Source organism: Scardinius erythrophthalmus (genome assembly GCF_964197995.2).
Source record: "Scardinius erythrophthalmus genome assembly, chromosome: 2".
NCBI classification, from domain to species: Eukaryota; Metazoa; Chordata; class Actinopteri; order Cypriniformes; family Leuciscidae; genus Scardinius; species Scardinius erythrophthalmus.
The window spans coordinates 20,439,071-20,452,084 of NC_138222.1; the positions used below are offsets into that span (position 1 = coordinate 20,439,071).

A 13,014-nucleotide genomic window follows, 5' to 3' on the forward strand; every position below is an offset into this window, starting at 1 on the left:
AAGACTTTTCCTCATGTGTCCCCATCCAAGTCTGCCCGGACCCCTCGCCATCAGCCATCGTCCCGTCAACCCAAGACCCCTAGTCCACCTGTTCACCCTGGTCTGCCCCCTAAGAACTGTGTGTTTCCTCCACCTCCTTTGCCTTGTTTATTGTTTTTGATTTTGCACCCCAACCCTGTAATTGTTTATTCATGTTTGCCTTTATTGTTATTTGTCATGTTTTGTTGGTTTGTGTCTGTCACAGTCTGTCATGTCCCGTGTTTGATGTTCCCTTGAGCGTCTGGAAGCCGCTCCTTAAGGGAGGGGTTCTGTCATGATTCTGCCATCTAGTCCTTGTCATTCTTTAGTTCTTGAGGCAGGATCATGACAGACCCATGTTTTGTGTACAAGCACATGGCCATTTGTTTGGGCCATGTGCTTGTGTTGTCTCGTTCTCTTGCCCCGCCCCCTTGTTATCCTCGTTTTGTCATTATTGCTTTACCTGTGTCACCTGTTGTTATCACTAGTCTCCCTATTTAATCCCCTTGTGTTTGCTGTCTTGTGCCGGTTCATTGCTACATGTTACTTGTTACATGTTATATGTTAGCTGCTATCATTCATTGTGAGACTTTGTTCATCTCTGTGAGTACCCTGTCAAGAGTGTCATCAAGAGAAACTTCTGTTTCTGTATTCGCTATTTGTTTGTAGTCAAGTCATAGTCTAGTTTAGTCACTCGTTGCCCTGTCTTGTCTTGTTTTGCCCCCTCGTGGGCTTTGTTTTCCCCTTTATTGTCATCAATAAACCTTGTGTGTAGTGCATTTTGTAAAAGAAAAGAAATTTGCATTCAGAGGTTGCACCTTTTGGGAGTGTGTGACCATTTGTCTTGAGAGACCACCTTCCTTGTATGTCAGTAATCTTAATAAACCTTATTACCTTTAGTTTTACTTATTTGGAAATGAGACATTTGTACCAGTCGTACTGTGACATTTTAAATGATACCAAACATGAAAAATACTCTGTGGTACCAGTCGTACTGTGACATTTTAAATAATACCAAACATGAAAAATACTCTGCGGTAATCATTCACATTAAACTATACATTTTCTTGGGTGAATTCAGGTGATCATCTGAGCATGAGAGAGAGGGGGTGAGGGGAGAGGGAAAGAGATGTAGATTAGGATGACTCGGAGGTGAGACTTTCGTCTCGATGGTGCACGAGGGGGAGTTCAAATAGTAATTTCCAGAGAGGTCCTTTTGTCCTCTCAGGGTCTGGTTGCTCTTGAAACAGACTGTCTGGCATTTTGTAATTTCTCAATTCTTACAATATCTAGAATTTCTCTGATTTAGTTGGTTCACTTGTGTGCGTTTTAACTCCTTTTTGTAATTTTCTCTTTCCAGGGACCTGAGGGCCCTCCTGGACAGAAGGTACTGTACAGTTGAAGCTTCTGTTTTACTGATCATGGAAGCCTGTTTCTGCCTAAGAATATCAAATAATTGTGAAAAAGTTTACAATAAGAATTAAACTTTTTTGTTTTAAAGAAATTATTAATTTTATTTAGTACGCATTGAATTGATCAGTGACAATAAAGACTTTTAGATTGTTACAAAAATTGGTATATTTTAAATAACTGATGTTATTATAAACTTTTTATTAATCAAAAAATCCTGAACAAAAGTTTCATGATTTCCATAAAATTATTAAAAATGTTAAATATATTAAGCAGTGCAGTTTTCAATGTAGATAATAATAATAATAATAAGAAGAAGAAGAAGAAGAAGAAGAAGAAATTATACTTAAGCACCAAATGAGCATATTAAAATAATTTATGATGGATCATTTGACAATGAAGACTGAAATAGTGGCTGCCGAAAATTCAGCTTTGCCTCACAAGAATAAACAACATTTTAAAATATATTAAAGGAATAGTTCACCCATTAAAAAATAAATAAATAAATAAATAAAATTAAATATCCTGATTATTTACTCACCCCAAGACCATCCAAGATGTACATGACTTTTCTCCTTACCCAAAGAGAAATTAAGTTTTGGGAAGAAAATATTTTTTTCCATTTAATGCTAGTGAATGGGGATCAGCATAGTCCATTTTTGATGGTCCAAAATCCATACTTTGGCAGCTTCAAAGGGCTCCATCCGACCCCTGCCGACGATTAAGGGTCTTCTCTAGCAAAACGATCAGTCATTTTTAGATTTTTTTTTTTTTTTTTACACTATAGTCAACAAACTGACATAAGAAAACAAAGATACATTTATTGCTAAACCTGTGCTATTTACAAGATGCAGACCATACAGTAGAATGAGGATAATGTGGTATTTTGCAGGTACATTAAATTATATGAGGCATCAGGTATGGTCTGGTTCACCCTTTTCCAACCTATCTGTTTCTTTAAACACTTGTTAGGAAAACGTCTCAGGTTACGACTGTAACCATAGTTCCCTGAGAAAGGGAACGAGACGATGCATCGATAACGCTTTGGGAACGCCCCCGGCGTGAATGCGTCTGAAGCATCTATGTCAACTAGTCCAATGGAATGAATGAAATAGGAGATGAATCAGGTCTGCAAACCAGATTCGACTCGGCCAACGTGGTGCTACTAGCAATAGGCTTATTCCGTGCTGACGAACTCTCTCCAGAACTCCTGGGATCAGAGCAACAGGGGGAAAGGCGTACAGACGTAGCCTCGGCCACGTCTGCACCATAGCATCCAGCCCCAGGGGGGCTGGGTGGGTAAGGGAGAACCAGAGTGGACAGTGCGTCGTATGCTGAGACGCGAACAGATCCACTTCGGCCTTGCCGTAAAACTCCCATATCTTCTCCACCACCTCGGGGTGAAGTCTCCAGTCCCCTGGCCTCAGCTCCTGCCTCGACAGGACGTCTGCTCCGATATTCTGGCCCCCTGGAATATACACTGCCCTCAGAGAGAGTATTTTCCCCAGGGACCATAGGAGGATCTGGTGTGCCAGCTTGCATAGTGGGCGCGAACGCAGACCCCCCTGACGATTTATATAAGAGACCACCGATGTGTTGTCTGTCCGGACAAGCACATGGTGATCCCTCAGGTCTGGGAGGAAATGTCTCAACGCGTTGAAAACGGCCAACATCTCCAGGCAATTTATGTGCCAGGAGAGATGATGACTCCTCCACAGACCCTGAGCTGAGCGGCCTTCCATTACCGTTCCCCAGCCGGTGAGGGAAGCATCTGTCGAGATAGCAACTCGATGGCAAAGAGCTCCCAACACCGGACCCTGGGACAGGAACCAATGTTTCTTCCATATAACCAAGGCGCGGAGACACCGCCGCGTGATCTTGATCATACGAAGTGGGTTTCCCCTCTGGGAGAACCCTCTGGTCCTGAGCCACCACTGCAAAGGTCTCATGTACAGCAGGCCAAAAGGTATCACGTTGGACGCCGCTGCCATGAGCCCTAACAGTCTCTCGAACTGCTTCACAGTGCGTGACTGACCTAGCTTTAGCTCTTTTATGGCTGTTAGGATAGCAGCTACACGAACGGGCGATAGATTGGCTCGCATCATGACTGAATCCCATACCACACCCAGAAAAGTGGTCCTCTGTAATGGAGATAGCACACTCTTCTTGGCGTTGAGCCTCAACCCCAATTTCCGCATATGTGCGAGGACGACATCTCGATGCCGAACCGCTAACTGTTCTGATTCCGCTAGAACCAGCCAGTCGTCTATGTAATTCAGAATACGTATGCCCTGCAGCCTGAGCGGGGCCAGAGCTGCATCTACGCACTTCGTTAATGTGCGGGGTGATAAAGCTAGACCGAATGGAAGAACCCGATACTGGTATTCTTTGCCCCCAAAAGAAAACCTCAGGAACTTCCTGTGCTGAGGGAGGATGAAGACATGGAAGTAAGCGTCTTTCATATCTATTGTGACAAACCAGTCCTCGGATCTGATTTGAGTCACGATCTGTTTGAGTGTCAGCATCTTGAACTTGAGTTTTTGAACTGTACGATTCAACAGACGAAGATCTAAAATGGGACGCAACCCCCCATCCTTTTTTGGAACGATGAAATAACGGCTGTAAAAACCTGATTCTCTGTCGGGTAGAAACACCTGCTCTATCGCTTCTTTTGCAAAAAGAGCTTTCACCTCTTGGTCCATCACCAGAGCCTGCTCGGGATGCACCAACGTGGGCAACACCCCGTTGTAGCGTGGAGGACGAGAACCAAACTGGATTCTGTATCCTTTCTCTACTATATGCAGGACCCATAGAGAAATATTCGGTAGTTTCTTCCACTCTGTCAGAAAATCTACTAAGGGAACCAGCCTCTCGAGGCTGGCCTCTGGTGTAATTGAGACACTCAGCCCAGGGGCCTGAAACATATCGGCAGGAACCACCCGAACTGAATGTTTTTGAACCCCCCTCAGAAGGTTCATATCTGACACAATGTCGAGTTGACATTGCGCCGGACGATCGCTGGGAACCACTGCGCCCCGAGTCCAAGGGTGCGGGGTTGGCAGAATGGCTCCCTGAGGACACCGAGGTGGAGCGGACACCGTATGCTGAGGTGTGATCCGCTCCACCCCGGGTGGGGCTGCCCTCATGGGTCTGACTCCATAGGAGTCAGGACCTTTTCTTTTGAGCCGAAGCCTTCTTAGCCTGAAGGACGGTCCTCAGATCCGGCTTCTGCTTTGAAGGCTTCAGCTGAGAGTGCTGCGTCTGCTTCCAGTGTTTTTGTGGCGGAGCACGAGACGCAACACTCTCTTTCTGCTGTGCTCTGTATGAGGAGCTTGACGGCTGGGACTGCTCAGCAGCCCCAGGGGGATGGACACGGTGAGGGAGAAATCTCTTAAATGCCTCTGACTGTTTCTTAGCCTCCTGGAATCTTTCCACAACCGAATTAACAGCCTCACCAAAGAGACCAGAGGGATCAATAGGTGCATCTAAAAGAAAAGCACAATCTTTTTCTTTTATTTTTTTTTTGAATGCGCATGCGTCGCGTCTGAGAGCGTTGTTGTCTTTGGAGCTCCATCGATTGATTTATAATTCTTGATTTCTCTTTAACCCCCTGAGGTCGGCTGTCGCGCCGGCGCGATAGGCTCGTTTTTTTCCGTATGAGTGCAAAAAAAAAATAAAAAAAAAAAAATAATTTTTATCTTATATACTTGTGTTATACATCAATCGATCCTGTTTAGTGTGTATTTTTTTTGGGTATGCTCATAATAAAAACAAAGTGTTGTGCTTTTTGCCAAATAAAGAAAAATAAACATGATGCGAGTTCTGCCTACTCTCCGTCAGTGAAGTCAATTCTGAAACGCGTCCGAAAATGAACTGTAACTCAGCGAATACTCAGTCAAACAGGCATACAGTCACACAGGCATGAAGCTTGAATTTTCTTCTTTTAAATGAAGTAATTTTTATGAAAAACAAATATTCACAGTTTATGTAATATGTATGCAAAGAGAGAGATGTCAGTCGTTCTCATCTCAGCTAATTAAGTTTTAATGTGCTCCGCCCACGGAGAGCGCGCGCTATTCAAACGCAAATGTGAGGCGATCCAAACAAACCTGTGAAACGCCCACATCAGCTGGATAACACACACCGCGAGTTCACTTTCAGACTTATGTACTTTACGATGCTGTGAGGAATACTACTATCTTGATAATAATCCTGCAAAAATTTACCTCAGAAGTTCTGGAAGTATCATTTCGAGAAGCAAACGGATCCCGCTGAGGAATTAGGTCAGTTCTGTTTGCTTTGTTCTAATCTGAATGAATGAACGCACAGATGCGTGCTGTTGTGGAGCTACAGCTGGCAAAAATACTGTTTAAATATGAATTGCGTTTCTGTGTATGAATGAATGAACGAACGAACGCACAGATGCGTGCTGTTGTGGAGCTACTACAGCTGGCAAAAATACTGTTTAAATAATATGAATCGCGTTTGAATGAATGAACGCACAGATGCGCGCTGTTGTGGAGCTACTACAGCTGGCAAAAATACTGTTTAAATAATATGAATCGCGTTTGAATGAATGAACGCAAAGATGCGTGCTGTTGTGGAGCTACTACAGCTGGCAAAAATACTGTTTAAATATGAATTGCGTTTCTGTGAATGAATGAACGAACGAACGAACGAACGCACAGATGCGTGCTGTTGTGGAGCTACTACAGCTGGCAAAAATACTGTTTAAATAATATGAATCGCGTTTGAATGAATGAACGCACAGATGCGCGCTGTTGTGGAGCTACTACAGCTGGCAAAAATACTGTTTAAATAATATGAATCGCGTTTGAATGAATGAACGCAGAGATGCGTGCTGTTGTGGAGCTACTACAGCTGGCAAAAATACTGTTTAAATAATATGAATCGCGTTTGAATGAATGAACGCACAGATGCGTGCTGTTGTGGAGCTACTACAGCTGGCAAAAATACTGTTTTAATATGAATCGCGAATACAAAGAAAGATTACACTGGAAATATTGTTACAATTTTAAATGTTGTTGTAATTGTATAACCTTAATTGTATTAAAAAAAAAAAAAAATATATATATATATATATATATATATATAAGGATAGATGTAAACAAAATCTTAAAAGGTCATTATAAGCCTTCTCTTTAAATAATTTTATTATGCTTTATTAGTGACACATTTGGGAAGAGAATATATTCCAAATCTGAAAATACAGTATGAGAACAATTAACTGCACAATTACTAGAAATGTTTACCTTGGATATTTTACAATTTGCAAGCAAAATTTGTGGAAAAAAACAACAAACCAGTTATATATTGTCCTTGCATTTTTGTGGCTCATTCACACACCTGAATGAAAGGCTCATTACGTATGCAGCCTCATTATGCGGGCCCCATTGACTCCACAGGTGTGAATCACGCCCACCCGCATATGGCCTTTCCGAACAAAAAGTGTTTTACAAGATTTAAATCAATGTATTGTGTTATGTGAATGATTAGGCAGGATGATTTTCACATAATTTTGAAGAAAAAATTCTAGGCAACGTCATCCATTTGTCAAAAGTCTTATTTACATATATTTAGAATGTGTTTTATGGCCTTATTTCAGAAACTTTAGTTTTTTGTTTTTGAAAAAACCATGCATAAACATTATTTTATCAAAAATACAAACATGTACATGCAAGTTGTTCATATATTATGGTAGCCCTGTTTGTGCTAAATAGAGTGAATTTACACCTTTGCCATTAATATGTTTATAAGCAACTGAAAAAAGCACAAATGTCAGGGCATGTCAGAACATCTCAAGGACCCCAAAAACCCCTCAGACCCCAGAGGGTTAAACTCACTTACAACGAACATTTTCTACTTTTCCTCACCTCATAGTTATAACGCGGATTGTTGAGCAGACGCGTCTCAAGCCTTGTGATCCAACGCTGGATACTCTTATAGGTTACGTCCGTGGATCACGGCTGAACGCGTCTTCTCCGCACTCATTTAAGTTACAAACAAACATTTTTTCGCCTATCGTGCGTCTACTCTACACCCGTACCACTGAAAAGACGGATTATATCCAAGACTTAAGCCATAAATTAGTATTAATATTGATAGCACCACTGGTAGCGTCGTTGCTAACTTAACTTACTGTCCATCTGTTAAAATGGCGAATATATCAAATGTAAGTAGTCTACCTTTTGGTGCAGGTGAGGACACATTTGAGCTGCACGCGGTGCAGTCTGAGCTGGAAGCTGTTGAGAAACAGATCCACGACCTTTTAGTAAGAAAAGCCGAGCTGATAGACCGGCGTTTGGCTCTCGAAACATCACGTGCCGAGGCACACAAATCAGAGATTAATGTTACTAACCCGCTGACTCCGACCTCGTCTACTCCGTGCGTTCCTCAACATCGGTCCCGAACGTCGAGGTCGCGATCAGCCATGGTCTCGTTCACTCCGGCTCCAACATGCCATCACGAAGCCTGGATTTTTCCGCAGCGGAAGTCGCGAGTCAGGTCTAGACCAAGAAAACTCTCTCCGACCCTCCCGGTTTTCGAGATATCCACACAAAACCGCTTCTCCCCTCTTCGCGAAACAGAACGCGATGCTGTGATCATCGGCGATTCCATCGTTCGACACGTACACGTTACGTTAAATAAAAGTAAGGTGCATAGTCACTGCTTTCCTGGTGCTCGTGTTTCTGAAATCGCTGCTCACGTTCCCGAGATTCTGAACGAGCGCGTCGGAACCGTTGTCCTGCACGCGGGAGGGGCCGACATCAGACTGCGCCAAACGGAGGTTTTGAAGAAAGACTTCAGGAATCTGATCGATACGGTACGCAGCACATCACCTGATATAACGATTATTGTGTCAGGACCGCTTCCCACGTATCGACTAGGTCATGAAAAGTTTAGTAGATTATTTGCGCTTAATGAATGGTTAACGTCATGGTGCAATGAGCAGAAACTTCTCTTTGTAAATAATTGGAATCTGTTTTGGGAGCGTCCTAGGCTTTACCGTGCTGATGGCTTACACCCAAGCAGATTCGGATCGGATCTTCTGTCAGATAACATCTCCAAAATGTTAAATACCTTTTGACTAGTAAACAAAAGTCCAAATCATAGTCTCTGCTGCACCAATTTAACTGATATAAATAGTGTAGAACATTGCATAGAAACTGTGTCTATTCCTCGTTTAGTGAGATCAAATCATAAATCTACTGCAGGATCTAGAAAAAATCTAATTGTTATTAAACCAGAAAATGTTGCTATTGGTAATCAAAAACAATTTTTAAAGCTAGGTCTTCTAAACATTAGATCACTCACACCTAAGGCAGTTATTGTAAATGAAATAGTCACTGTCATGATCGGACAAAACTGGAAACAGTTGCAGGTTCTCAAAGCGTTTATTAAGCTCAAAAGGGTCAGACAAACAGTTCAGAATAACGAAGGGCGGCGACTCAGGCTCGTGCAGGGACTTGATGGTCTGTGGTGCGCTGGTGCTGTGACGGTGATGAATCCCGATCCCGGTGCTGGAGTGCGGTGAATCCAAAGACAAAGAACAGGAACGGCAGGAAGACACGGCAGGCGAACAAAGACACGGCAACTCCACGGGAAACACAGACACGGCAAACACAGGACCTCAACAAACAATCCGACACTGGAACAGAGAATGGTGTGAGTATATATAGGGAATGGAAATGAACAGCAGCTGTGAACAGTGATTGATGATGATGATGATCAGCTGGAGCGCTGACAGACACGTGAGCGGGACAACGCCCACTCACACATAAACAACAACGACACGAGGCAAGAAGGAAACAATGCATTCAACAACTGTGACAGTACCCCCTCCTCTAGGAACGCCTCACGGCGTTCCCAGACTCCCTTACCTGTCGATTGTAATCATCGATAAGAGAGTGATCCAGGATGTCACGAGCCGGAACCCAACTTCTCTCCTCCGGACCGTAACCTTCCCAGTCCACCAGGTACTGGAATCCGCGTCCCCTCCGCCTAGAGTCCATAATGCGACGGACCGAATAGGATGGTTCCCCATCTACGAGTCGCGGCGGTGGGGGAACCGGGGCAGGCGGATTAATGCGGGAAAAAAAAACGGGTTTAATTTTGGACACGTGGAATACCGGATGAATTCTCCTGTACACTGGAGGGAGGTTGAGGTGGACTGCCACCGGACTAACAATCTTGGTGACAGAAAACGGGCCAATGAATTTAGGAGCCAGCTTATTGGATACGGAGCGGAGCGGAATGTTCTTAGTAGAAAGCCACACTTTGGAACCGACGACGTATACGGGAGGCCTAGACCGGTGGCGATCGGCCTTGGCCTTGATGCGCGCCCACACACGGAGGAGAGTCTCACGGGCTCTTGTCCATGTGCGGTGACACCTCTGGACAAAGGCGTGAGCGGAGGGGACCGCGACTTCGGATTCCAGACTGGGAAAGACCGGTGGCTGGTATCCTATACTACACTCAAAAGGAGATAGGCCCGTAGCTGACACTGGCAACGAATTGTGGGCGTACTCCACCATAGGCAGTTGCTGACTCCAGGAGGAAGGATTCCTGGCAGCCGTACATCGCAAGGTTCTCTCCAGGTCTTGGTTGGCTCTCTCAGTTTGACCATTGCTCTGAGGGTGAAACCCGGAAGACAGACTGACCGTCGCCCCCAGTAACTTACAAAACTCTCGCCAAAATTTGGACACAAATTGGGGACCCCTGTCGGAAACCACGTCTGTCGGGTGGCCATGTAACCGAAAGACGTGATTAACGACTGCAACCGCTGTCTCCTTGGCTGAGGGTAATTTGGGCAAGGGAACAAAGTGGGCTGCCTTCGAGAATCGGTCCACCACGGTTAAAACTACCGTGTTACCCTGGGAGGGTGGGAGGGCGGTAACAAAATCTAGAGCGATATGGGACCAGGGTCTCGAAGGCACCGACAGCGGTTGGAGTAACCCATCTGGGGGTCGATTAGACGACTTACCAATAGCACAAACTGAGCAAGCCAAAACAAAATCGTGAACATCGCGAGCCATAAGCGGCCACCAGAATCGTTGTTTGACCAAATAGAGGGTGCGACTAACTCCTGGATGACAGGCTAGACTAGAACAATGGCCCCACCGAATAACGTCTGGACGTAGTTCCTCCGGCACAAATAAGCGGTTCGGTGGGCACCGGATCGGGGGCGTTACCCCTTCTAGAGCCTTCTTGACTCTCGATTCGACCTCCCAAGTGAGCGTAGAGATAATTAGGGTCTCAGGAAAAATACGCTCGGGAGTAGGTGCGTGTTCGGATCGATCAAAAATACGCGACAAAGAATCGGGTTTGATGTTTTTGGAACCCGGACGATACGAGAGGGTAAAATCAAAACGGCCGAAAAAAAGTGCCCACCGCGCCTGCCTGGAGTTCAACCTTTTAGCGGATCTAATGTACTCCAGATTCTTATGATCCGTCCAGACAATAAAGGGTACCCCGGACCCCTCTAACCAATGACGCCATTCTTCCAAGGCTAACTTGACCGCCAACAACTCCCTGTTGCCAATGTCGTAATTTTGTTCAGCTGGTGATAAGCGATGGGATAAAAACGCGCATGGATGCATCTTGTTGTCTGAGGGTGAGCGTTGTGAAAGAACTGCGCCTACCCCCACCTCTGACGCGTCGACCTCCACCACAAACTGGCGTGAGGAATCAGGGGCGATTAAGATGGGAGCCGAAACAAAGCGGCTCTTGAGGTTGGAAAAAGCAGTCTCGGCTGCTTCCGACCACCTGAACGCAGATCTGGGGGAGGTCAAGGCAGTCAGAGGTGCGGCTAGTTGGCTAAAGTTGCGAATAAAACGCCGGTAGAAATTGGCGAACCCCAGAAACCTCTGTAGGGCCTTACGGGAATCTGGGTTTGGCCACTCTACCACAGCCTTAACTTTGTCAGGATCCATACGCATACCCTCAGCCGACACGATGTGTCCTAAGAAAGGAACCGACTGTGCATGAAAAGCGCATTTCTCCGCCTTGACAAAAAGCCCATTCTCTAGCAACCTCTGGAGTACTCGTCGGACGTGCTGCACGTGTTCCTGGAGAGACGAGGAAAAAATCAGAATGTCATCCAGGTAGACATAAATAAACTGATCGATCATGTCTCGCAGCACGTCATTGACGAGTGCCTGGAAGACTGCGGGACTGTTGGACAAACCGAAGGGCATGACCAAGTATTCAAAGTGCCCCCTAGGGGTGTTAAAGGCAGTCTTCCATTCATCCCCCTTCCTGATACGGACCAAATGATAAGCATTACGCAAGTCCAGCTTTGTGAAGATGGATGCTCCCTGCAACCTCTCAAAGGCTGAAGACATCAGCGGCAAAGGATAAGTATTCTTTACCGTGATGTTGTTCAGCCCCCGGTAATCAATACAAGGTCGCAGCGATCCATCCTTCTTCCCCACAAAAAAGAACCCCGCCCCCGCTGGAGATGAGGAAGGTTGGATGAACCCGGATGCTAGAGAATCAGAAATATATTTCTCCATAGCCTCCCTCTCCGGAACCGAGAGTGAATAAATCTTGCCCTTAGGCGGAGACTTACCTGACAGTAAATCTATAGCACAGTCGTAGGGACGGTGCGGAGGGAGAGAAGCAGCCCTTGACTTACTGAACACTTCCCTCAGGTCACGGTACTCCGCGGGCACGTTTGATAAATCCACTGCTTCCTCCTGCAACACAGGAACAGAGACAACAGAACAGGCAGACACAAGACAAGAACTATGACATTCAGCGCTCCAGGCTGATATGGTTCTCTGTTTCCAGTCAATGCGGGGGTTGTGTTGATGGAGCCAGGGGTGACCCAAGACAATGGGGGTGTGATGGGAGTCCGTGATGTAGAATGATATTGTCTCTGCATGGTTTCCTGAGGTGATGAGTGTAATGTTCTCGGTGGCCTGGGAGATGGTGGGTAGTGACTGTCCATTGAGTGCATGTACAGTGATTCTCTGGGGAAGTGTTCTGAGTGGGACTTGAAACTGTAGTGCAAAGGTGCGATCCATAAAATTACCTTCGGCCCCAGAGTCCACCAGTGCGGTGCAGTGATGATCGTGGACAGACCATCTAAGTCTTCCCGGGAGGATGGTGGATGTGGATGAGGACTTTTCGGCGGAGATCCCACCCGATAGTAGCCTCATACTTACTATCGGGCTTGACCTTTTACCGGGCAGTTGTTAGCAAAGTGTCCCGCTCTCCCGCAGTACAGGCAAAGGCCAAGGGATCTCCGCCTCTCCCTCTCCTCCCGGGAAAGTCGAGCTCGACCCACCTGCATGGGCTCGGGATCGGAGGGACCGACCGCGTCCATGCCACTGGACCACTGATGTTCCACCCCCCCACGAGGCAGGCTGGGTGGAGCGCGTGGTCCGACCCGGGCTAGTCGGGCGTCCACCCTCAGCGCCAGATCGATGAGGCATTCAGTGAGGGGGGTAGGTCCAGGGCGTAGATCTCCCTCTGGACGCGGTCGGCCAGCCCATGCAGGAACCTATCCCACTGCGCTTCCTCGTTTCAGCGACACTCGGCCGCCAGGGTCTTGAACTCAAT

At 46.0% G+C, this 13,014-nt stretch overlaps 1 protein-coding gene across 1 annotated transcript in view; it reads left to right on the forward strand.

Annotated features, from left to right (window-relative positions):
- col25a1 (collagen type XXV alpha 1 chain) overlaps positions 1-13,014 on the forward strand; it is a gene marked incomplete at its 3' end in the record, with an annotated part of 949,643 nt that overhangs the window by 746,570 nt on the left and 190,059 nt on the right. The window contains exon 10 of the mRNA XM_081359232.1: positions 1,379-1,405. Coding sequence (XP_081215358.1) covers positions 1,379-1,405 — 27 coding nt within the window. The remainder of the gene's footprint in view (positions 1-1,378; positions 1,406-13,014) is intronic.